A 26,214-nucleotide genomic window follows, 5' to 3' on the forward strand; every position below is an offset into this window, starting at 1 on the left:
GATCAGCAAAATTCAGCCACTCTTCAACTAACTTGTGCATTTAAGTTTGACTGGAGAACTAGCAGGCCAATCTTGAAATCTTGAAATACATAAGGTACCAACTTCCCTTCTTACTTTCACCAGATATGTATAAAAAAAGCAGTCATGGCTGAGAAACCTTCTTACATTCGGGTGTAAGGGATCTGACCAATCGGAATGTTAGGCCACTCCCAGTGCCCCCCAGAATGCACTGCGAGAGAGGCTTTGGCTATTCCAGCAGGAGGGACTGGCCATCCTTCCTGCCGATAGTCTTCGTGGTGGTGGTGGGGGAACGGGTTTCCTGCCAATAAATTGATCGGAGCCGGGAGATTCCCTTTCCGCGATCAGCTCAGCGGCAACCCGATTCTCTAACCGGCATCTATGGCATGGACGGCAGTTAGAGAATCATAGTGTTAGGCAGGGTTAGTGCTTAGGCGGCTTCTGAGCCGGGCATCCTGTACAGAATCTGGCCCTTATCCCCCCCCCCCCTTTTTACTAAACCTTAGCGTGGTTTTTAGATCCGCCACTGTAACAACTCCGACGCTCATAGGAATTCTATGAGCATCGGAGCTGTTACCACTGTGGCCGGCACTAAAAATCACACTAAAGTTTAGTAAAAAGGGGGGGGGGGTGTTAATTATTTATTCATATTTTAATTGGTAGGGATAACTCACAATTAACTGGATGGATTGATCTTTTCTTGTATTTTTTTGCTAAAATAAGGGCACTCCTGGTCCAAAGGGTGATCGAGGTTCTCCTGGAGAGCATGGGTTTCCTGGAATACTTGGAGAACGGGGACCTCCTGGTCTCCCAGGGATTGGGCCTACTGGTGCAGCTGGTGATAAAGGAACTTCGGGTTTTCCAGGGAATGCAGGGGTACCTGGCCATCAAGGTAAATTGGAATACAATTTTAGAAGCAAAAATGGATGATTTCAATCAATTTCCATTTGCTGAGGACTGATAATTAAATTTTTATATTTAACCATGTGGAATAATGCTAATCTTGAGATGCGCCAGCTTTATGTTTACATAAGCTAATACATTTTAGATTGAAACAGTTTATATTGATGACAATAGAAAGTACTACAATAAACAGAATATAGCCATACAACAGTTGTCATTTATTCTAACAGAACAAAACTACCTCCCCCAGTTAATCTGAGTACAACATAGGACGGACTATAAAACTATATAAGGTTCCCTAAAATGATGATACAGGAACATTTGTACCATAGGATCTAAATAAAACATGTCTAACAAAAATGGTTGTAAATACAAATACCAAAAGAACAGGCTTACAGCAAATCAAAGAGAGCCTGTGTCTGAAGGCCCCCTTCATAGGGTATATCAGAACTTCAACAAAAGACATGATAAACCCTTCATACGAACAGCAAAATCCCACCCCCCATCTCTAATATATTTTAATACTTTCCTGTTTTAGGATCAAAAGGTGAACCAGGGAGAACCATTCTTGAAACAGGACCACCAGGACCAAGGGGACCTTCAGGAACTCCTGGTTTACCAGGCGACCAAGGTATTCTTAAGAAAATTTGTTTGAAATGGATTTTTCTTCTAGGTTTATCATTTTGGGAACTTGATCCTAGTGTCTTATTTCTGTCTGAAAAGGTGAGAAAGGTGTTCCAGGATTTGCAGGAAGACCAGGAGTTCCTGGAGAAAAGGGGGATCGTGGCTTGCCAGGAGTTGGATTTCCCGGACCTCCAGGGCCTAAAGGTAAGTCTTTGTGCACTAGGTATTTCTCCATGTGACACCATTTTTTGTAACTATGGAAGTTTGTTTAAAAGTATAGCAAAAATTCTTTCCCCTAGAAAAACTCATTCATACCTATTAACTGTGTCAACCTTCTGGCTGGCTTTATTTGGCCACTCCTAAAAAGCATTTCCACTGGCTATGTATAGTTCAGAACATGGCAATCTGCTTAATATTTAATCTTGGGAAATATGATTATATTACTTCCCATTACTGTCAACTTCATTGGTTCTCTATGGAAGCCAGGGTTGTGTTCAAATTTGATTGCTTGGAACGAGAGGGAAGTAGGGGAGGAAAAATGTTTAAATACATCGAAGTAAAATAATAAAAAAGGGTGGTGAATGGAGACACATTAGGGAGGGGATCGTTTCAAGAGAAGCGTTTTGGTATTTCAGGGCAATTCAGCCTATTGTTTTCCAAGGGACTAATTGGAGTGGGTCAAAAATAGCTAGAGGTGACAAAGTCAAGGCAGTGGTAGCAGTGAAGAGCATATTCAAGTAGCTTAAATAAGAAGGGAAGGAGGGGGATGGGTGATAGTTGGAAGGGCAGGTATGGTCCAGGGAAGGTGTTTTGTGGAGTGGTGTACATCTAATAGACATAATTGAAATACAGCTTACTGTTTTAAGCTGTTGCCTGTTCAGGTGTAGTGTTTAAATAGTTCATCAAATGAGACTAAACTCACATTTTTTAAATAAGTTTTTTTTAATCAACATTAGCAAGCTTAGCATTCTGAAGTGCAGCAAAGCCTATATAGAAAACACAAAGGTAACACTATAGCAGGGCACAGGCAGGTCAGGATATCCACAATAAATATGCATGAGATAAATTTGCATCTCAAGGAAGCAGTGTGTGCAAATCTATCTCATACATATTCATTGTGGATATCCTGAAAACCTGACCTGCCTGTGGTTCTTGAGGACTGGAATTGCCTACCCTTGCACTATTGCAAGTTTTTCCTTCTTTTAAAATAATCTTCCTTGAGCCCTGGGATTGGGAGTTTAAAAATGTATTTTTCTTCTTGAGTCTAACCTCCTTTTAAAGTTAAATCTTATGTCTTTCTGTGCAGGATATCAAGGTTTACCAGGTGCCCCTGGCCAATCTGGTGTAAAGGGGTCTCCAGGATTTGATGGGATTCCAGGATTACCAGGTTTAGTAGGTGAAAAAGTGAGTATCTGGGTAAAGAACTTGACAAAAAGATAAAATACATGACTCCGATATTTGCAACCCATGTTTAAACGCTTACTCAAGGTCAGGCAGTATTACTACATTTAAATGTATTGGTAACTTGGGGGGAAATAAAGCCATTGCTATAGAACATTTCCATCTTCAGTTACACATGTGAAGGGTAAGCATAAGTGCTGGCAGGGTGCCTAAGTGCTATTCCACACTATTAGGCAGACACTGAGACATCTTTAACACAATTGCTAATATGTTCTATCCTGTACATCACAAATTGCCTTATTTCTACCCAGAAGTACCATTAAAAAAATCTGTTGGCAAGTTCATTCATGTGTGGTTATAATAAAATATAGTTCTGGAAATTTATGGTTGCTTGATTAAATAATGAAAAAATAGGGTAATATAATATGAGGGGGTGCTGAAAAGTTAGCCCAACCAACCAACTTCCTAAATTCTGAGTATTATTTTGCCACTGTAGCTGAAAAGGGTACTATCTTATTTCATTAAGTGCCGATATGCAGAAACAAAATTCTGCTTTGACATTGTTTCAGATCATTGATTGGTTGGGCTGAGAACTTTTCAGCACCCCCTCGTAAATAACAACAAGGTATTGTTTCACTCATTTATTTCTAGCCTTGTTAACATTTATTGTACTTTATATACTAAACTCAATAAAAAAATTTTGAATTAAAAAAAAAAAAATATTGTGGAACAGTTCATTAGTCCATAGGCAGAACGAGATTTAGGAGTAATCATCAGTGCAGACATGAAAACTGCCAATCAAGTGGAGAAGGCTTCATCTAAGACAAGGCAGATATTGGGTTGTATCAATAGAAGTTTCGTCAGCCGAAAGCCTGAAGTCATAATGCCGTTGTACAGGGCCATGGTGAGACCTCATCTGGAGTACTGTGTGCAATTCTGGAGGCCACATTACAGTAAAGATGTGCGCAGAATTGAATCGGTTCAGCGGACGGCCACCAGGATGATCTCGGGGCTCAAGGGTCTCTCGTATGAAGAGAGACTGAACAAATTGCAGCTCTACACTCTCGAGGAACATAGGGAGAGGGGAGACATGATCGAAACATTTAAGTACCTCACGGGACGTGTCGAAGTGGAAGATGATATTTTCTTTCTCACGGGACCCTCGGCCACAAGAGGGCATCCGCTCAAACTCAGGGGCGGAAAATTTCATGGCGACACCAGAAAGTATTTCTTCACAGAGAGAGTGGTTGATCATTGGAACAAGCTTCCAGTGCAGGTGATCGAGGCAGACAGTGTGCCAGACTTTAAGAATAAATGGGATACCCATGTGGGATCCCTACGAGGGTCAAGATAAGAAAATTGGGTCATTAGGGCATAGACAGGCAGAGTGGGCAGACTTGATGGGCTGTAGCCCTTTTCTGCCGTCATCTTCTATGTGTCTATGTTTCTATTATTGAGATGGTTTTGGGAAATCCACTGCTAATTCCTAGGATAAGCAGCATAAAATCTGTTTTACTACTTGGGATCTAGCTAGGTACTTGGGACCTGGGTTGGCCACTGTTAGAAAAAGGATACTGGGCGTAATGGACCTTTGGTCTCTCCCAGTATGGCTTTTCTTATATTCTTGTCTTGTGTCGCCAATGTCAGACTTCCTAAAAACTGAAGTGCCTCCAATAATAGCCCACCTTAGACATCAGAAAATCTAGTGTTTCTAATAATAGCCCAGGTGATTATTAGAATCAATATGCTTCCAATATATTTAGTCCACAAACATTGAAGGGAGATTTTTAGAAAATAAATTTAACAATTGAAACAATCCAACCTAGAAAGCGGCAATTATCTGCGGTGCTACAGCCATTCATGGCAGGTTATACATTCTCAGCCATAGGTACTACTTGCTCTTTGGATTCTATAAATCCTACCAGTTGTTTAGGTTCAAAAAACAAGTAATTCTTGTTCTGATAAAACACAAAACATTTTACAAGAAATTTCAACAAAAAATTTGCCCCCAAGGCAAGGACTCTTGGCCTTAATGCCAAGAATTCTTTCCTACGCCTCTGGGATCTTAAAGACATGTCAGGAAATATTCGAACATTAGAACCTAAAAACTGATCATTAATATGACGAAAATACAAACACAGTACATATTCTCTATCACTTTCCAAAATATGCTATTTAACTTAATTGAGTTTTATATTCTATCTGAGCCTTGAAGCTCAAAGTGCATTCCCATATTCAAACGTATAAAATACATCAAACGGAATGCCAATTTACACTAAACTATTAGTGCCACAGCCTCTGTCCTCATTTCAACTAATTCTTACAATGTCTAAAATGCTCAGTTTTCCATCTCTAAATAATCAAGTTTTCAAAGTTTTTAGAACATTTTATATGAAGTCTGCTGTATTATTTCCAATGGAAGAAAATTCCATGACAGGACCTTGTTCTCCAATGATCTTTTTCCTTGTTTAACCCAAATGATAATTCTTAGGAGAAGGTAACCTAAGACTAATATCTAACTGTGATACCAAGACACAGACACAAAATGGGCCTTATATATTTTTAAGAGCCAATCCATTCTCAATTTTAGAAACTGTTTCTTCTGTGTAAGCCAGGCTTTCCAGGTTCTGTCCTCGAGGGCTGTAAGTGAACCACGTTTTCAGGATATCCCTAATGAATATGCATGAGAGAGATCTACATACAGTGGATATAGAGGAATTCTATGTATAGCGCTGAAAGTTAGGCCATGAAAAGATCCATGCTGAGCCCCTATCCTATAAAGGGTGCCTGACCTTTATAGAATACTGGCATAAACACAGGTGACATCTAACTTTGGGTACCAAAGTTATGCCTGATAGAAACAGATGTAAGTCCGGTGCTCAAACTAGGCATGGATTGACACTAGTCTATAACTTGGTTCTTAACGTATGGGAATGCCCATTAATTGCCCACACCCATTCCATGGCCAAGTCCCCTTTTGGGTTGTGCGCAGAAAACTGGCCAATTAGGTAAGCCTTGAAGACTGGATTGAGACCCAAACTGTATATTGCTTTCAAATGTCATTCCTCCCTCTGGCTTGTTTTTCTTACTGGTTCATGCTAGTTTATAATTACATTATATTAGGGATTTCTATTCCGCCATTACCTTGCAGTTCAAGGCGGATTACAAAAGAATTATCCAAGATGTATTACAACAAGAACTTACAAAAAAAAAAAAAAATTGGTCATTTTCAAAAGGAGTAAGAAATGGGTAAGGTTATTTGTTTGGGGTAGTTGGCTTTAGTGAGAGGTGGAGTTTGAGACTTGCGGTATTATTTCTTTTTTCAGAGTTTTCTTGAAGAGTATGGTCTTTATTTTTTTTCTAAAAGTCTTGTAGTCGAGGGATTGGCGATTTGGTTGTCTAGTTTGGCTGCTTGAGTGGCCAGGAGGCCATCATATAGTTTTTTTCCATTTGACCTCCTTAATTGGGGGGTATGAGAATGGGGTGTGAGTTTTCCTATGTCTGGTTGCAGTGTTGTGGATGAGGCGGTTATTCAGGTAGTTTGGACTGTCTCCGTATAAAGTCTTAAATAGTAGGCAGTAGAATTTAAATTGTATTCTTGCTGGGATCAGAAGCCAGTGCGATTGGAGATATGCTTCTGTAATGTGATCATGTTTCTTAAATGAGTAGATGAATCTTAGTGCTCTTGAGCAGGCGGTAGTATTTTGGCTAGTGCGGGGGTTAGCGCGTGATAAAAAGTCACATGCGATAAAGCCGCTAATGCGGCTTCATAAAAGGATCCCTTAGGCAAATCCTGTCAAAATATGGAGAAATTAAGGTCTTAGATCAGGGGTAGTCCAACCTGTCCTAGGGGTCCACAGGCCAGTCATGTTTTCAGAATATCTCTAATGAATATGCATGAGAGAGATTTGCATGTCTGTCATCTCCATTATATATAAATCTCTCTCATGCATATTCATTAGCACCCAGATTTACAATAAAGCTGTCTTATACCTAGTACTTTCAGATATCAATTCAATTATTTCTCAACTTTCACATACATCTATAACATGATAAAATACAAAATATTAATAATCACCTTAATTAAGTTTATTACAATTGCCTTCGTAGCATGTGCTAGCACCTACATTTAAAAATAATAATAATAATTTTATTTTTTATATACCGCCTAACCAAAAATGGTTCTAGGCAGTTTACAACAAATAATAACTAGTCATGCAGTGAAGAATACAATTTAAAAGGAAAATACAATTCTAAGCAATGTACAATAAATAGGAGTGTTATATTGCACACTTTAAACCATACAAACAACCTTTACCACATATACATTTCTTAAAATTTGCAATGGAAAAATTGAGGTTTTTAATCCACCATGTGGTGGCTATCCACTCAAGCTGAAATGCTTTTTCAGTTCAGCTGAGATTCTCTTTCTTAATCTGTCCACTTTGTATTGCACTAGAATTGTGTTCAAACAGTCCTTGCATTGTCACGAATCAATTTACACACAGGCCTGCAGACTCCTTTGAGTATCACTGTCTTAGACAAACTAGTCAGTAGACTAGTGCCCTTCCAATATAAGCCAGTCCAAAGGAAAATTAGCATATTAGAATAAGGATTGTAATACTATTAAGACTTGTAAATGGAGAATTAAGTCCATTATGATATGGAGCATAACGTTTATAGACTAGGAGGCCAATATATTAAATTGCAATTTAGTGGTCTGCTCTTTAATCTAATTGTAAAAAGTGTTTATACTGTATGCGGCTAATACAATCTCAAACATTGTTCAAAATGGCTATCATATTTTAACTGACTCCCTTCATAAAGAGGGTAAATAAATTAAAATAAATGAATAAAAGATGTGCTGTAACAGACCATGTTAACTGAATGCAAATTATCTTTTAATTAAATATTGTGCATTAAATTGTTCACTTTCCTGTTCGTCATCACAAAATAAATCTTAAGGTGCTATTTATAGACTATGGGGTTCATAATAAAAAAAAAAACACATCTAAAAAGTGTCCTAAGTGGCTACTTGGACGATCAAAAAGGCTGATCGTCCAAGTACCCATAACCAAAGCTGGTTTTTAGACGTATCTAAAACCAACTTAGGCCTTTCCTCTGCCTCTAAACGCACAGAGAGAAAAGAGGTGTGTTTAGAGGAGGGGAAAGGGCGGGAAGTGGGCGGGAGGTGGGCCGACCTACACCTAGCCGTACAACAAGTATAACCAATACAGTTTAGTCGGCACTTAGACCTTTTTCACTTAGACGAAATAAAACCAGGTCTAAGTGCTGCGACCCGCGGCAGTTCGGGTAGAGGAGTGATGGCATTGCGGTAGGGGAGATGAGGCATCTCTCCTGCCGCGATGAATCACTCCCCCCCCAAACACAACATCGGGGCAAGAGGGAGCCCAAGCCCTCTTGCCCTGCGGCAGCCACGACCCCCCCCCCGACACGATTAGGGCAAGAGGGAGCCCAAGCCCTCTTGCCCCAGGCACCCGCGGCACCCCCGACTCGTTCGGGCCAGGAGGGAGCCCAAGCCCTCCTGGCCCAGGCGACCCCCCCCTACCCTCACCCCCACTACAGTATGGGCAGGAGGGATCCCAGGCCCTCCTGCCCTCGACGCACCACCCCTCCCCCCCAACATCCGCCCCCCCAAGAACCTCCGATCGGCCCCCCCCCAGCCGACCCGCGACCCCCCCGGCCGACCCCATGACCCCCCCACCCCATCCCCCTTCCCCGTACCTATTTTAGGTTGGCCGGACAGACGGGTGCCAAACCCGTCCGTCCGCATGCAGCTCAACGAAGAATGGGGCTGGATTGGCCCAGGGGCACCAAAGCCCCGCCTCCTGGTGGGGCCTAAGGTGCCTGGGCCAATCAGAATAGGCCTAGGAGCCATAGGCTCCTTCTGTGGGCGGGGCCTTAGGCACATGGCCCGGGTGGTACTGTAGTGGGGGTGGGGGTAGGGGGGTTGCCTGGGCCAGGAGGGCTTGGGCTCCCTCCTGGCCCGAATGAGTCGGGGGTGCCGCGGGTGCCTGGGGCAAGAGGGCTTGGGCTTCCTCTTGCCCCGATGTTATGGGGGGGTCGCGGCTTCAACGGGGCAAGAGGGCTTGGACTCCCTCTTGCCCCGATGTTATCGGGGGGGTCGCGGCTTCAACGGGGCAAGAGGGCTTGGACTCCCTCTTGCCCCGATATCGTCGGGAGGAGGGGGGGTCGCGGTTTGACATGGCAGGAGGGCTTGGGCACCCTCCTGCCTGGATCGTTGTTGGGGGGGGGGAGGGGGGAGGATTCTGTAACCGGTGTTGTTTTTGACAGACACCGGTTACAAAATCCAGCTTTTAGGCGAAGGACTGGCTCCTCCTTCACCTAAAAGCCCTTCTGTTGAACGTTTTGTGTTTTTTTTTCATTATGGTTAAAAAGTGTAGACGTGCTGTAGGGGTACTTGTAGACGTAGTGGAGATTGGGCGTTTAGGCAGAGGAAGGCCATAATCAAAACATGGACGTATGTTTTGGTTATGGACACTTTCCCTGCTTCTGGGTTGAACGTTTAGGGACTTAGGCCAAAAGGGGACTTAGACGTTTTTTTTTATTTTGCCCCTCCACGGGCCTTATTCTCCAAATTAATAATGAATAGCTTTTCAGATTGTTTAATTTATGAAGACATGTATAGTTGATAGAAATTAACACAATCAACTATCCCATTCAAACTACCATAAAACTACTAGGAATGACTATAGACCGATGCTGCACTATGCAACCGCAAATAAATAAAACAATACAGAAATCCTTCGCAGTTATGAGAAACCTAAGATAAGTCAGAAAATTCTTCGAAAAAACACAATTCAAGCTTATAGTATAATCCCTAATCCTAAATCTATTAGATTACTGCAACATCCTCTACCTCCCCTGCCCTGCTACAATGACTAAACAACTACAAACAATCCAAAATACAGCTCTGAGACTCATCTACTCATTGAGAAAACACGACCATATTACAGAAGCATACATCAACTCACATTGGCTACCAATCCAAGAAAGAATACTATTTAAATTCTACTGTATGTTATTTAAAACCATAAACAGAGACAACCCAACCTACCCGAACAACCGCCTCATCCAAACCACCTCAATCAGACATAGAAAAACACCCCCCCCCCCCCCATTCACACACCCCTTGATCAAAGAAGTAAAACGGAAAAAACTATACGACGGCCTCCTGGCCACTCAAGCAGCCAAACTAGATAACCAAATCTCCAATCTACTGATAATGACACCAGACTACAAGACGTTCAGAAAAGAAATAAAAACTATACTCTTCAAGAAATTCCTGAAACAGCCATAACTTGAAATTTACCGTCCTCCCTCCCCACCTCTTCCCGCCACACAGAAACTACATAACCTACTCTTTACCTCTCTAGAAAGGACAAATGTTCATCTCTTTTGTAATCCACCTTGAACCATAAGATAATGGCAGAATAGAAATCTCTAATGTAATGTAATGATGTATGATGCTTATTGCTAACTTTTTAAATGTTTATTTGTTGAAACTATTAAGGGTGAAGCTGGAGTAGGTCTTCCAGGTCCTAAAGGAACCTCAGGCCCGCAAGGTCCAGCTGGAACCCCAGGAGCAAAGGGAAGTTCAGGAGAACCCGGTGTACCTGGAGAGCAAGGTTTTCCAGGTGGTCCTGGTCAACATGGTACCAAAGGTAACTTTTCTAGTGAAAACTAAGTTACCAAGGGAATGAGTACAGATGGAGAAAAGAAGAGGTCCCGGGACAGAGCCCTGGGGTACCCCAACTGATAGTGGGATACACTAAAGGTGCAATGTGAGAAGAGAACCGAATACTGAAATCCAAATGAGGACAAGGTATCAAGGAGTCATACTGACACAGTGATAAAAAAAAAAATCTTTCTTGGCAGGTGGGGAGAAAAAGGATAATGAGAGAATGTAAATGACAAATCTATGCTGGCAGAGAAGAGAGTGAATAGGCAAGGCAAGCGTACAGTGATTCTCATTACCGTTGTCTTAGCTTTTCATTGTTAATCACCGTAAGGGAGTGTGTGGCACAGTGGTTAGAGCTATATCCTCAGCACTCTGAGGTTGTGGGTTCAAATCCCATGCTGCTCCTTGTGACCCTGAGCAAGTCACTTAATCCCCCTTGGCCCCAGGTACATTAGGTAGAGTGTGAGCTCACTTGGACAGTTAGGGAAAAATGCTTGAATACCTGAATGTAAACCACTTAAGCTATAAGTGGTATATTAATACTAAAAATAATAAATGACCTCATGCATTTGTGATTGCCACTAAGCTGAGCTAGAGTGAGAATTATATTTTAAATCCCCATTTCTGCCCCTCTCATATTTTGCCTTCTTAAACAACATGCCCAGGCCCTGCAGGAGCCAGTGCTGACCTGAGATTGGCAGGGTGTTTCCTCTAAGACTAACCTATAGCCCCTGGTTTGACTAACAGACACAGAAGCCTTTTATATGAGCACATTGTACAGTGTGAAAAGAATTATGCAAAAGAACAACAAAATGTTTTTAGGCTAATAAGGCTGAACACCTAATCCAGATGACCACAATTTGGACGCTTAGCTCTGAGTGAGGACAGTGGAATCTAAGAGCCTTACCCCCTTTTCTACAAAGCCACCCGGCAACAGCCCCGAAGCCCTTTAAATCTCTATGGGCTTCGGGGCTGTTACCGCACGGCAGCCGCTAACGCAGCCTTGTAGAAGAGGGGGTTAGATTTTGCCCGGAAAGTTTTCCTAAATCCTACATTTATCCCCTTTTTTCAGAGTTGCTCTCCCCGGGACAGTCTCCCAAGTTCCATTTCCCATACAGCTGCCATTCATGGAGCTGTGGTCATCTTCAAGGATGATCACTGGACCCTAATCCCATCCTTCACCCATTAATATAAAAAAATAACCTCCAGCAGTTTGTTCCTCTTACCTCTCTGCAGAATGAATATCTGCAATATCCCTCTGGATTTTGCATTTAGGATTCCAGAAGGTCTTCCTGCCCTACATTGAGTGGAAGTCAAAGCAGGAGCTTTATGACTGTTTGAAGCCTCCCCCCTTCCTGGCACTACTGAGTTACAGTGAATGGCATTGCCTAGTTGTGAGTGGCAACATGGTGTAACTTATAAGTGCCAGTAAGAGAGTGCTCCCATCCTTCCTCCTGCAGAAGCAAGATATGCTGGAATCTTAAATGGAAGTTCCAGAAAGATGTTGAGGTATTCTTTGTTTTTGGGGAGGGAGGGGGCATAAGCCACTGAATATTGTTTAATGGGAGGTAGAGAACTGGGGTTCCATGGATGGATAAATGGGAATAGATTCTGTGGCACATTGTTTCTGTGGGAGGAGAGAGGGTTAGGGTAGGAGGAAGAAGGACTCTTGCTTGAGGAAAGGAGGACAGACTGACTGGAAAAGGGATAGCACCTAGATTGAGGGCAGTTATCCCTGCCTTAGATGTGGTCAGCTAAATGAAGTGCTTAGTGCTGAAAAGCAGTGTAAGTGCCAAGCTTTCTTCTCTACTAATTGATCCCTATATATCAACCCAAAATAAAGGAACAAAGCAGCCACCTAAATTTAGGAGATCAGATAGGGAACACTATCAGTTTGCCAGATGGTGATACCTAACTCCTTAAGTTAGACAGCTACAGTAGGTCTTTTCAATATCAGCTACTTTGTCATATAAGATGAATTATATCATTTAATTCTATATTATGATACTGTATTCTGATCTGACATGTTTATATTCTTTATTTAGGAGATCCAGGTCGTGTTGGAGTACCAGGTCTACAGGGTGTCCCTGGTGTGCCTGGGATAGGCCCTCAGGGTCCACCTGGACTTCCTGGAACACAAGGTTCACCAGGTTTAACAGGTAAAATAACTCTCGATACAGAATGACAAAGTGCATCAAAGTTTTTCTTTTTGTTAATAAGAAAAATATTTTTTTAACAGTCCTTGATGGAGAGGCATTTTTTCCTTCAACCAAATGGAGGAAGGATGCAAGGAGAAGCTTGCAGTCTTTAGTAGCTCTTCAGTATCTTCTCAGATGTGAATAAATCACTTTACTGTAGGTGCACTGTGATAGAGTGAGGTACAAAGGCAAGAGAATAAAGAAATCAGGCAAAGATAGCTCTAGTGTCCTACCAGGTTAGTTTTATCGGTTAAATTTGTTGACTGTGAAAAATCCAGATATTCAGCAGCACTTACATAAGTAGAAGAACACATAAGTATTGGTCCATCAAGCTCAATATCCTGCTTCCAATGGTAACCAATCCCAAAAGATATTTCTTGCTGTCTATCCCAGGAATAAGCAATGGATTTCCCCAAGTCCAGATAGTGCTGCTGAATATCCAGGCAGGCTGCCTTGGCACTATCTGGGGTAGTCCACGAGCAGTCTGGGCAGAAACGGGTTGCCTGGTTAGCAAAAAGTTTCAGCCTGCTAACTGGGTAACTATCTGAATAAAGTTAGGAAAGCAAATAGTCTACTAGGTAGAATATTCCTGATACTTGGATAAATGCTGGCTCTTGCATTTTACCCGGATATTCGGTGCTGGAATCTGGGTACAGCCTGGCACTGAATATCCAGATGTAAAACAACCCGCAACTACCAGCGTTTAAAAAATGATGACCACAGTCGACTGACTAATGCTCCCACGAAAGTTCTCTATTTTTGAAAATGATTTTATCTCTTTCTTTCCTGCTGGAAAAAACCCTGAGATGAAGTAGAGAAAAAAAAAATGGGGTATCCTCTCCTTCTCAGATGTTCTGCTCCGTTTTCCCTCATATCTGCGAGTATCTTCTTTCTAGAAAGCCTAGTCTCTCTCCTCACCCCCCTTTATCCCATCCTCCTCTATATCATGCTTCCTCCTCTATTTGCCCGTATTCTGGTCCAGACTAGGATTTTGTGATTGGAAAACAGATAATTTAGAAATTGTGAAAGGAAGGCAAAAGAGAAAACAAATGAAAGTATAGAGGCAAGTGAGAGAAACTGTGGTATGAGAGAAAAGGAAAGATAATTCTCTGTTCCTGACCCATGGAACTAATTAAGAAGGGAAAGCCTGTGGAAACAGGTAAAATGTTTAAAACTGTCTTGCTTTAAAAAGTAAAATAGGTTTCTTGGAGGATGAGCAGGATACAATGGTCACACATATGGGTGAAATCATCGTACAAAACCTAGTGCAAAGCAAACCCCATCTTCTTTCCAGAAGCTTTTGGAACAGCCACTACACCTGCACTTTCCACTAAGCAGCTGCTGAGCAGGCCTAACCAGTTTGCTTTCATATACAGAGCAGTGAAGACGACTGCTGTGCCTCTCTCTCCTCAGCTTGCAGCTGTGTTTTTTCTAGCCTTTATTTGTCTTTATGTAAGTGCTGTACAGGACCAGTGTCTCTTATCCCCTCCTTTTATTTTATTTTTCCAAGGTATTTAGGGCACTTAAGTTTTCTTTTTTTATCCACTGCTAAATTTGCTTTTACTCATTGGCTGTACACAGCTTCTATAATACCCACTCAAGATCACAGGAAAATTCTCCCCAACAAAACAATTCTCAGCTCCCTGTTACGTTGAAGAAGTAAAAAAAAAGGCAAAACCAAAAACACTGGAGTACTTGCAGTGCCACATACAGTTCAGTCTTTACTCTGGTAGCACAAAAAGGTGCCCTTCCCCCAGGGGTTAGTCAGTGCTGAAGCTACTATAGGCTTGGCTCCTAGCTTCAGTCAATTGCTGCAGCCTCGGCAATGGCAACACACTACTGCTGCAAACAATTCCCTTCAAAGAAAAAAACCAACTGTCCAAAAAACAAATGTTTCTTCTCAAGTTTTCCAAAACCCAAAACACAGTCCTTATGCAGGCTTAATACTAGTAAGTTGTCACAGCTAAACTTACTTCCATAGTCTCTGTGTCTGGCAACACCTGCTCCAGGACCTGCATAGGCTCCTGCCTCCATAGGCTTCTGCCTCCAGGCTTGGAGAAGCCTCTTCAATCTCCATACAGTCTAGGTCATGATCTTGACTGGTTTCTCTTTTTCCAAGAAGAGACCCTTCTCTCTTCCCTGTCCTCTCTGCATTTTAGGGAAAGGCTGCTGTCTTTTCAGAGTGAGAACCCCACCCAAACCTGTGTGCACCTGTTCTAACCTGAGATTCTCTTGGGCTCCCCTGGTGGCCTTCCTGAAAACTACAAGGCTTTCTGCAAACTAGTGCTGCCCGATTCACGATTCAAATCGATTCACCGATTCATTTCGGGTGAATCGATTCAAAACCCCCCAAAATCGGCCTCCCGATTCACCATCTGACCCTCCCCCCTCGCCCCCTAAAGCAGGATCAGCAGCGCTGCCTCTTGTTGGCTGGCGCTGCCGCTCCTGCTTTAGAGGGCGAGGGGGGAGGGTCAGTAGGGAGGTGCTGCAGTGCCTGGCTTCCCCCCTTGCCTCCTGCGCCTCCCTTTACCCGATTGCAGCAGAAAGCAACCTGCAGAAAGGAGGGGGCGGGACCGAGGCAGAAGGGGAGGGGCAGGACCGAGGCAGAAGGACAACAGCACTGGAGGCCTATGGCAACCTGCAAGGATCGCTAAAGTACCCGCGATCCTTTCTGCAGGTTGTTTTCTGCTGCAATCGGGTAAAGGGAGGTGCGGGAGGCCAGAGGGGAACACACAGGCCTTCCGGGGAGGGAGACAGTCCTTCGTAGGGGGGACAGGCCTTTGGGTGGGGGTGCAGGCCTTCAGGGATGGGGAGTAGGCCTTCAGGGGGGGTTGCAGGCCTTCGTGGGGGGACAGACCTTTGGGGGGAGGTACAGTCCTTCAGGGGGGTGCAGGCCTTCAGGGGGGACAGACCTTCTGGGGAAGGTGCAGTCCTTTGGGGGGGATAGGCCTTCAGGTGGGGGTGCAGGCCTTCAGGGATGAGGAGTAGGCCTTCAGGGGGGTTGCAGGCCTTCGGGGGGGGGACAGACCTTCAGGGGGAGGTACAGTCCTTCGGGGGGTGCAGGCCTTCAGGGGTGGGGTGTAGGCTTTCATGGCAGGTGCAGGCCTTCAGGATGACAGACCTTCAGGGGGGTGCAGAGATGCAGTCCTTTGGGGGGGGCAGGCCTTAAGGGGGGACAGACCTTCAGGGGAGGGGGTCCTGGTGTAGAAGTTCATGGAAGGAAGGAGGGAAGGGGAGGGGTTCAAATATACGCCGGACTTGGGGGGGGAAGAAATAATTGGTCTAAAAACAGAGGAGTGGGAGAGAGATGGTGGATAATGGGATTTAGGGAGGGAAGGAACAGAAAGGGATAGAAGTTGGACACAAGGGATGGTGTGGAGGGGGAATAGAGATACTGGATAGGAGGGTAGTTGGGAAGAGAAAGGGAGAGATAGTGGACCTTTGGGTGGTGGCGAAGGAGGGAGAGATTCTGGATGAATGGGTAGTTGAGAAAAGGTAAATCTGTGGATGGAGATGAAAAAAAGGAGGAGGGAAGGGAAACGGAAGGGGAGGACAGAGATGGCAGATGGATGATTAGCACGGAGAAAGAAGGAGACCTTGGCAAGCAAGACAACCAGAGCCTGGGACCAACAAGATTTGAATATTGACCAGACAATAAAAGGTATTATTTTCTGTTATGTGTTTACAATATGTCAGATTTGAAAAGTGTATCCTAATTCCAGAACTTGGATGTTGAATGAATGGCTGGTTGAATGCTGAGCTCCCTCCTCTGAGCATCTAATACAAGAGTTCAATATACAATAAATAATAATTTTTTGGGGGAAAAAAACCTTCAAAGATGGCATCTACTAAACAGAAGATACAGGAAATCTTAGCAAAATCTTCAGGAAAATATAAAAGACTAAAGGAAGATCCACAGACTTCAGGGGGAAGTTCATCATCTATAGATGCATTGGATGTTATAGATGTTTTGGACAAATTGGAAAACATAAATTTAATTCTGATAGAGATGAGAAGAGAAATGAATAATATGAATAGAAAACTGGATATAATTACCAACAGAATTGACAACATGGAAAAAAAGAGTAGAAAAAATAGAGCAAATACAACATGAAAATAAAGAAGATCATGAAATGTTAAAAGTAATGCAGAAGAAGATGATAGATCTTGAAAATCGTTCTAGGAAACAAAATTTGAGAATTATAGGACTAAAAGAAGAAAGTGAGGGGAAAAATATTAAAGAGTTCATATCTTCTCAAGAAATACCCATGAACTGAGAATTAAAACAATGGTAAGAATAAAAATCTAAATTTGAAAAATATTAGAAATTCAGAACTATATAAATAAATGATTATATATATTAATATTTATTTTAACATCAAAGATAGCCGTTACAACTGACTTTCAACTGATTTGGATCTGTTTGGAATTAGAAGCATTTTAAAACAGGATAAAATTCTAAGTTAGAATAGAAATACCTGCTGATGTAATTGAGGTGTTCAGGAATGTGCTGATATCGGAGGAATCTATGGGTGGAATCATAAGATCTTCTGGTCCTGAAGACTCCACTACACTTCTTTGCTCTGGAGAGTGATGCTCATCATGATGGAGTTTGTTGTGGGCCTCCGTCTGAAGAGGAGAGAGGGAGGAGGAATAGAGAAGGCTCGGAAAATTGTTCTAATAGAGAACCTGCATAAGAAGAGATGGTATGACGGATGAGAGGTGAGCAGTGCTCTGTTTTTGCTGATCCGCTCAAACTGTATCGTCCATGCCCCTTGCCCCTGTTCTGGGCATCGATTCTTCCGATTCCGGGTTGGGAGGAAGAAATATGGCAGCGATCCTCACCCAACAGTAGCTGAATTAGATTCTCTTTTGCCATGGTTGTGTTGATTGTGTGGCGATCGCCTGGAATCAGCCCCCGAATCCTTCACTATTTGCGGACGTCATGCGCGTTTTGAAGCTGGGAAAGTGTTCTCTCATCCCGCATGTTCAGGACCAAGTGAACTATGCTTATCCGATGACTCTATAGGAGCCCTGCACATGGCGTCGGCCACTGCTTCATGGGCAAAGCGGCGAAGATCGTCAGGGCGAATCTCGGGCTCCATTTGGTGATTAAGAAGTTGAAAGAGGAACAGTCGGAGGTGATCTTGCAAGTGGTGGGGTCAAAGAGGGACGCCCGTACTACGGTCTGCTCCTGCCCGGCAAAGTCGACTACAAGCTGGGCCAGCAGTCCTACGTGCTCGGCAAGTGTTTCGGTGACCGGATCTCAGACATTCTTCGGAAGTGAAGAGACTGTGTTGCTGTGAATCGTACGGGAATACCAGCCCTGAGCTGCAATCTCACCACCTCAGCAGGCTGTATGAGCTAGGTATGTTTGCATGGAAAAGAAATAATAATAATAAAAAGTCCCAGTGCATGACTTTCAGGCCGAACCAATATTTAAATCAATAGAAAATGGTATCAGAAATACCTGAATGTGAACGAATTAAGGACGTTGGCCATGACAGAGCAGCCTCTGAATGGTTTCTATGGTATGGAGCATGAGTGAGTTCTCTGGGATTGGAGAGGAGGATGTAGAACTATAATGGACTTTCTACAGGCCCCCGAACCCTCGATCAGCCCCCCCCACTGACCTGCGACCCCCCGGCTGCAGAATGGGGCCGGATTGGCCCAGGCGTCTGAAACCCCACCCACAGGTGGGGCATAAGGCGCCTGGGCCAACCAGAATAGGCCCGGGAGTCTTAGGCCCCTCCTTTGGGCGGCCTGCCGGACGGACGGGTTTGGCATCCGTCTGTCCGGCCAACATTTTACAGGTATGGGGGTGGGGGGGTCGTGGGGTCGGCTGGAGTCACGGGTCAGTGGGGGGGGCGATCAGGGGTTCGGGGGGGCGATCGTTGGGGGGGGTTGTGTCGAGGGCAGAAGGGCCTGGGATCCCTCCTGCCCATATTGTATTGGGGGTGGGGGTAGGGGGTCCACTTGGACAGGAGGGGTTGGGCTCCCTCCTGCCCGATATTGTAGGGGGTGGGGGGTGAGAGGCCAGGAGGGCTTGGGCTCCCTCCTGGCCCAAACGTAATGGGGGGTGCCGACGATCGCCAGGGCAAGAGGGCTTGGGCTCCCTCTTGCCCCGAACATAATCGGGGGGTGCCGCGGGTGCCACGGGGAGTCGGCGGGGCAAGAGGGCTTGGGCTCCCTCTTGCCCCGAACGTAGTCGGGCAGTCGGGGTGCCGCGGGGCAAGAGGGCTTGGACTCCCTCTTGCCCCAATATTGTTGGGGGGGGGTGATGTATCGTGGCAGGAGAGATTGACCATCTACCCTGCCGCGATGCGATCACTCCTCTACCCGAACTGCCACAACCCGCGGCAGAAGAGATTGGGCATCTCTCCTGCCGTGGGTCGTGGCAATTTGGGTAGGGGGGTGATCACATCGCGATAGAGGAGATAAGGCATCTCTCCTGCCACGATGGTTGCGGTGGGTGGGTGAGTAGGTTGCCGGGCTGCTGAACTGATCGCGCCAGCCGCCATTAGCTCAGCGGCCCCTTTTTCGGCATTTAGACCTGTTTTGACTTCGTCTAAGTAAAAAATGTATAAGTGCCGACTAGGCAACCTGCCTAAGGTTTTGATTATACCTGCTGCACGTCTAGGTGTAGGTTGGCCCACCTCCCGCCCTTTCCCCGCCTCTAAAAACGCCTCTTTTATCTCTGTGCGTTTAGTGGCAGGGGAAAGGCCTAAGCTAGTTTTAGATACGTCTAAAACCAGCTTTGGTTATGGGTACTTGGATGATCAGGCTTTTTGATCATCCAAGTAGCCATTTAGGACACTTTTTAGACGTTTTTTTTTAAATTATTATTATGAACCCCATATTATTGTACTATTGATGATTATTAAGTGATATATTTATGATTAATTTGTTTTAGCATATTGATATACTTATTGTATGTTTGAAAATGAATAAAGATTAAAAAAAAAAAAAAAGAAAAGTGTATCCTGCCACAGCTGGTGTTAGAACGTAAACGTGAGCTAGGATTTAACAGAGAGAGGAAAAGTCCTTTTTGTTTCTTTATTTTGTTTACATCACAGCGCCAGTGTGGTTAGGAGAAGGCAAATGGAGTGAAGAGGCTATAAAATAAACCCACCAAGATGTTTGAAAAAAACACCCAATTGAGCAGGAAAATCGAATTGAATCAAAAAATCGATTGAATAAGCTGAATCGAACCAAATCGAATTTTTTTTCCCTGAATCGGGCAGCACTACTGCAAACAGTGCCTTGCTTAAATTTTGTGTTTCTGGGAGTGCACACTATCATTTTGCTGCTGGGGTCTCCATTTCTTCCTCACTGAGATAATCTGGGAAAGGTTCAGTCTCAAACAGGGCTTCCTCACAATAGTCAGCTGGTCTAGCAGGTTAGTGTATACTAGGCTTTTGAGTGGTGTTTTTAACCCTAACCCTGCCTTTCTTAGGGTTCGTAAAGGGGACTAAGGCAGGCACAGAGCCTTACTGGTCACAATATATATATATATATATATAACAAATAACATAAAGCAAAGACAATAAAAAATAAACTTATTTTTTTGTGGCATACCCTCTGGTTTGATATACAGTGAACTCGTAAGTAAAGTGATGCTAGCTTTTTTAGCACTCTCTTTTTGTTTATTGTGCTATAGGTTATTTGTTAGGTATGCTTGGTAATTTTTTTAAAGAATGTTTTATTGTAATTGCCTAGTTTTTAGACATAATATAAATAAATAACATGGCAAATATATTACAATTGTTTGTATTTGACTTATTTAGGACTTACAGGACCCAAAGGAGAAAAAGGTTACCCAGGTATCCCAGGATTAGACATGTCAGGACCAAAAGGAGAGAAGGGTACCCATGGCTTAAGTGGAAATACAGGACTGCCAGGCTTGCCTGGGCCACCGGGGCAACCAGGAAAAGAAGGTCTTTCAGGTTTTCAAGGTAGGAATTCTTATGGGAAATCAATGTTTGGGAGTACCAATGAGATTTTGACACTCTTAGATAATGGATGACGCCAACAAAAAGGTAGGACCTATGATTTTTGATCTGGCTGCATACTCTTTATTTACATTATTTATCTATGCATGTATGGTATTTGATATACCAACCCTCTAGGCCAGTGGTCTTCATTCATTTTTAAGCTGGGTATATCTTGGATTCTAATCAGCTAAAGGAGAGCCGCTAAATATCTTCCCATGTGGGGCCACGCCACTGTTATCTATTGTGTGTCAAAAACATTCATCCCTACCAGTCCACCTTCAAAGTTGTGAGCATTTCCAAATGCACTTTCTTTTGTCTAGTGAGAAATGCCTTGTCTTTCAAGCATGCAGCTCTTCCCCTCCCCCCACACCGCCATCCACTTTTCTCTTTCTGTCCAAAGTATGAGTGAAGACAGCAGTGTAATGAGGGAGGTTGGCACCCAGAGGGATAGTGCCCGGCATCATCATGCCATGCGTCCCCCCTCGCACCGCCCCACTTTTCCCCGCTACTTAGGTACTCCACAACTACTTAGGTACTCCACAGGTACTCTTCCCTGCCACTTGAGCGCCCCTCCCCGCTCCCATGTACCTCTTGAAATGTTCGCCAGCAAGAGCAGTCAGTGTCAGCTCCTTTCTGATGTCACGTCCTAGGCTTGTGAACATTTAAAGAGGTATGTGGAAGGGGGGGGGGGTAGCAGAGAGGAGGAGAGGCACTGGTGCCCCTTTTGAAGATGACACCTGGGGTGTTCTTTCCCCTGCTGCTCCCCCTTACTATGCCACTGGATGGAGAGGCAGAGTAGCAGAAAAATCAACTAGAAAGACAATGAGGGCTGCCACAGTGATCTATGGGGGCCTCCATTTGCCCCCCCCCCCCAGACCTTGCTTTGAAGAACACTGCTCTAGGCAAATGCCTGTCTAAAGCAATTTACGATAATGCTCCAATTATTACTACACTAATTTCTAAAAACAGATGTTTCTAATACAGTGCATAAAACAATTCTTGAATATAAACCCTGGATTCTACATATGGCACACAAATTGTGCATGTACATTTGGGTGCGTACCCAATTTGTATGCGTAATTTGAGTAAAAAAACGATTAGGGCCTTTAATTGGGCGCTATTAATCAATTATCAGCACTAATCGACAATAATTAGAATATCCACACACATCTTGCTTTGCACTATTTTATAAAAATGCATGTGTAAATTCTTGCGTGTGGATCCAAAAGGAGAGCATGACCATGGGCACTCATAGGAATTCCAGGGATCTGCATGCAGTGTTGCAGAATACGCCAGATCCGTGCCTAATTTAGGCACAGGGATTTATACCGGACTTCAGTTCTATGCCTAAAAGTTAGACACAGATCCCAGTGCTAGGTACTCTTCTATGATTGGCATCCAACTCAAAGCGCCGTTTATAGAATAGTGCTTAGTGCTTATTTATTTTGGTGCCCTATATAGAATTTGGTCCTAAATCACCATATACAACCCACTCCTGAGGTGTCAGAGCCTGATCAGGAGTCTGAAAATGCCAACTGAAATAAATGAGTTTTTAAATATTTTCTTTAAGTAGTCTGTCAGTTCTTATACTTTTGGCTAGGAAATTCTACAAACTTGTGGTTAAATATAAAAATGCTGATTCTTTTATAAAATCTAATCTAGTTGGGGCCAATGAGAGAATTACTAATCATTTTTGGGATTCTGCTTGAATAATAGGGAATCAATAATCTAGACAAATAAAGAGGCAGTTCTGAATAAAAAGCTGTGGAAGACAAAACCAAAACCTTATATTTCATACAATATATTTCATATGAAAATGCCTCCTATCTATTATAGTGTAAAATACGTTACTAATGTACCTTTCTAAAGCTGTGTTCCACAGGAGGTCTTTGAGGGCCGGATTCTACAAATGGCGCAGGTATCAGCGGCTGCCTAAACGACCACCGGTCGTGTGCCAATCACGCAATGGCACCATTTGTAGAATCGTAGCTACCTCAGACATAGGCACCGGAAATGTAGGCCAGAGTTTTCGAAGTCTCCATTTCTGGCGCCTGTGTTTGATGTGAATCGTACATACGGAGATGCCTAAGGTTGCTTCTGGCATTAGCCACGCCTACTTCAGCCTTAGGTGTTCTATGGCGCCTCTGTAAACGCGATGTAGGTGCCAGTTTTGTAGGCAACTACATTTTTGTTTTTAAACTATTTTTAAATCCTTTTTAAACAGCTTTGCCACTTAATGTAGACACCCATATTTTATTTTTCCCAGGTATTTAGGTTATATTCATATTGTCTGTTTCCCTTGAACTACTGTAATTTAATACTTTAATATTTTAATATGTTGTACATCGCTTAGAATGTGGAATAAGCGATTAATCAAATACTTAATAAACTTGGAAACTTGGCACTTAAGGTGCCATTTATAGAATGAGAGTCAGGGGCTCTTTTACTAAACAGCAGTAAAAAGTGGCCTTAGAGTGCCCTTGTGAGGGTCAGCATTCCCCATGGTATGCCTTTTTTTTGTGCTGTGGTAAGCATGCATTAGTGCTCATTGCAGCTTTGTAAAAGGGCCCCTTAAGATGTTAACATGTGGATTAGAGCATGTTAACTGTCTGTGTCTACAAAAGATTCCTTGATAGAACACTCTCATTCCAAGCTGGCAAATGGAATAAATGTCTAACCACCCTCATTTCAAGTGCACCCTCCTACCAGTCTTTCAGGGAATTAATTAAAACCTATCCCTTTGATAAATTTCTCTGACTCCTTCCTATCTTGTTATATCACTAAAATACTTGTTATATCTCTGACATATTTCCGGTTATACCTAACCTCTCTCGGCTTACCAATGTAATTGAAATTTGTTACTAATGTGCTTGACAATATTTTCTGTAACATCACTGTATATGTACAGTCTCTTCCTCTGTAAACCGCTCTGAACTGCTTGTGGTATTGCGGTATACAAAAATAATTATTAATGCAGAAGTGCGCTAACAGCTACCACAGTGACATGATGGTTTGCACATGCTAATTTGCGTTTTGAGTGCTTATTGTGTTAGGGGCCAGACAGATCACGGGTAGAAAATGGGCACGGACTGCATAATGCAGTTAGTGCACGGTCATTAACACATGCTAACCTCTATTAACACTTTCTCTTTTTTTAATATTCTTTATTCATTTTTAAAACATATACAATAAGTGAAATACAGAGTAAATTATTCATTTTACGATACAGACATCGCTTAAAATTTTTCAAATATTCATGCTTATTAATATTCTCCCCTCCCCCCACCAGAACTTTTCCAACCTTATTTACCTCCCATCCCTCCCCCGTCCCATCCCAGTTAACACTTTCTCAATATGAGATACTAAGGGCAGCAGCATTAATACTGACCAGGTTGTACGTGTGTATTATTGCGCATCTCCATGCATTAAGGCCCAGATCCTATAAAGGACAGCCCTGTCATGCGCTGCTAGGTGCCTAAATCGCTGCCTACGTGAATTACCTAAATGAGCTTTAACAAGCTCATAATTGGAAAAAAAAAATTAATTGACTGATAGGCACCTGATTCTATAAAAGGTGGGCGCCTATTGCAAGATGCCTAGCGGTGCCTAAAACCTAAATGGAAGAGAGAGACAGAAGCCATTAGCGTCATTCTGAAAAGAACATAGATGCCTGCAGTATAGGTCAGTAAAACCTTGGCCCACATTGTGGCCGCCTAGGTTCTTTTCAGAATGACGCCTAATGGTGTCTGTCTCCAAGGTTTGCGATAGGCTCTGTAAGGCACCATTCTGCAAATGACGCCTAAGCTTGATTGACACACGGCCAGCACATTTTTTTTCAAGGCACCCGCTGATTTAGGTGCCATGTATAGAATCTGGCCCTAATTGCTGTGGTCACGCTGGGCACATCCCGTATAAAGGCCACTCCGGGATAAATGCTCTTTATAGAACAGTGTTGGCTCCGAATTCCACACCCAGCTTTGGGCATGAGAACTTAACACCAACTAAAACCAAGTATAAATCCTGTTCGGCACACATCTTCAGTATTTAATACAGCATGCAATTTTCCAGAATGCTCTGATTGCTTGAGAGTTACTATTAAAAATAGGCCTAACTCAGACATGGGCAACTCCGGTCCTCGAGTGCCGGAATCCAGTCGGGTTTTCAGGATTTCCCCAATGAATATGCATTGAAAGCAGTGCATGCAAATAGATCTCATGCATATTCATTGGGGAAATCCTGAAAACCCGATTGGATTCTGGCCCTGGAAGACCGGAGTTGCCCATGTCTGGCCTAACTAATACTATGCTATACTACAAACTGTTCCAGACAAAGTACCAGACATGTGGTAGGCAAAGCATGGGCATACTCAGGTGTGGCATGCCAAGTTTACGCTTAAATTTCCGCCAGAAATTGATTTTATTTTCAGTTTTACTTGAAGTATTACAGTATTTCTTTGATTTTTTTTTTCTGGTTGCTTGAGAGTTCTGGTTGCTTGAGTAACAGAATAACAGAGAGTCTACTGTATTTAAATCCTAAAAAGATTATATAAGTCATGCTGTTGCCAGCTTAGCCCAGCTAATATAATGCAGCACACACACTGCATGCTTTTGAAGCATGTTTTAAGCTGCTCATGAGTAGCTGGATGGGGAGCTGGAGAGAAGAAAATGAAGCATTTTCACAAGACTAGTGTTCAAGAAATATAGATGAACTGTGTTAAGTGAAATAGTGCTTTGGAATAAGCAACAACAGTAGGCGTACATGCTTTTCTTATGCCTAAATTTGCTTAATAGGGCACAATTCAAGAACCTCACAAAGACCTTCCCTGTTGTACATCCACAGGACAACTGGCAAGTGTTCCTTGTTCCTAGATCACTCTAACTAATAAGAAACCTGCCTAGGGAGGTAGTAGGTTAAAAAACACAAAATAGATTCCTATGTATATGCGCTTAAAGATTTTGTTTTCTGTGTGTGTTGTGTTTTTTAGGAACAAAAGGAGAAATGGGAGTTATTGGAACCCCTGGGGAGCCAGGTCCCACTGGACCCATAGGAACTCCTGGAAATCCAGGGGAAAAAGGTAAGATTGACCAATACTGTGTTTCGCCGAAAATAAGACCTACCCCGAAAATAAGCCCTAGCATGATTTTTGAGGTAGGTCTTAATATAAGCCCTACCACCGAAAATAAGCCTTAGTCGTAGGCAGCTGCTGTTCCCCCTGCCGCGCAGCCGAATCCCTGCTGACTCTCCATCCTTCCCTCCCAACCGATCCCCACCGACCGTGACCATAAATACCTTGCTGTAGAGGAGCGTCAGGCTAGCAGCACTCACAGGCTGCTTTGTGGCCTTCTCGCTGGGG

The 26,214-nt window shown here is 43.3% G+C and overlaps 1 protein-coding gene across 1 annotated transcript in view; it reads left to right on the forward strand.

Annotated features, from left to right (window-relative positions):
- Positions 1-26,214, forward strand: part of COL4A1 (collagen type IV alpha 1 chain) — a 347,504-nt gene that overhangs the window by 231,138 nt on the left and 90,152 nt on the right. Inside the window, exons 26-33 of the mRNA XM_033949647.1 lie at positions 742-910; positions 1,460-1,552; positions 1,645-1,749; positions 2,852-2,949; positions 10,502-10,652; positions 12,715-12,828; positions 20,655-20,822; positions 25,846-25,935. Coding sequence (XP_033805538.1) covers positions 742-910; positions 1,460-1,552; positions 1,645-1,749; positions 2,852-2,949; positions 10,502-10,652; positions 12,715-12,828; positions 20,655-20,822; positions 25,846-25,935 — 988 coding nt within the window. The remainder of the gene's footprint in view (positions 1-741; positions 911-1,459; positions 1,553-1,644; positions 1,750-2,851; positions 2,950-10,501; positions 10,653-12,714; positions 12,829-20,654; positions 20,823-25,845; positions 25,936-26,214) is intronic.

The sequence above is a fragment of the Geotrypetes seraphini genome, chromosome 6 (assembly GCF_902459505.1).
Source record: "Geotrypetes seraphini chromosome 6, aGeoSer1.1, whole genome shotgun sequence".
NCBI lineage: Eukaryota > Metazoa > Chordata > Amphibia > Gymnophiona > Dermophiidae > Geotrypetes > Geotrypetes seraphini.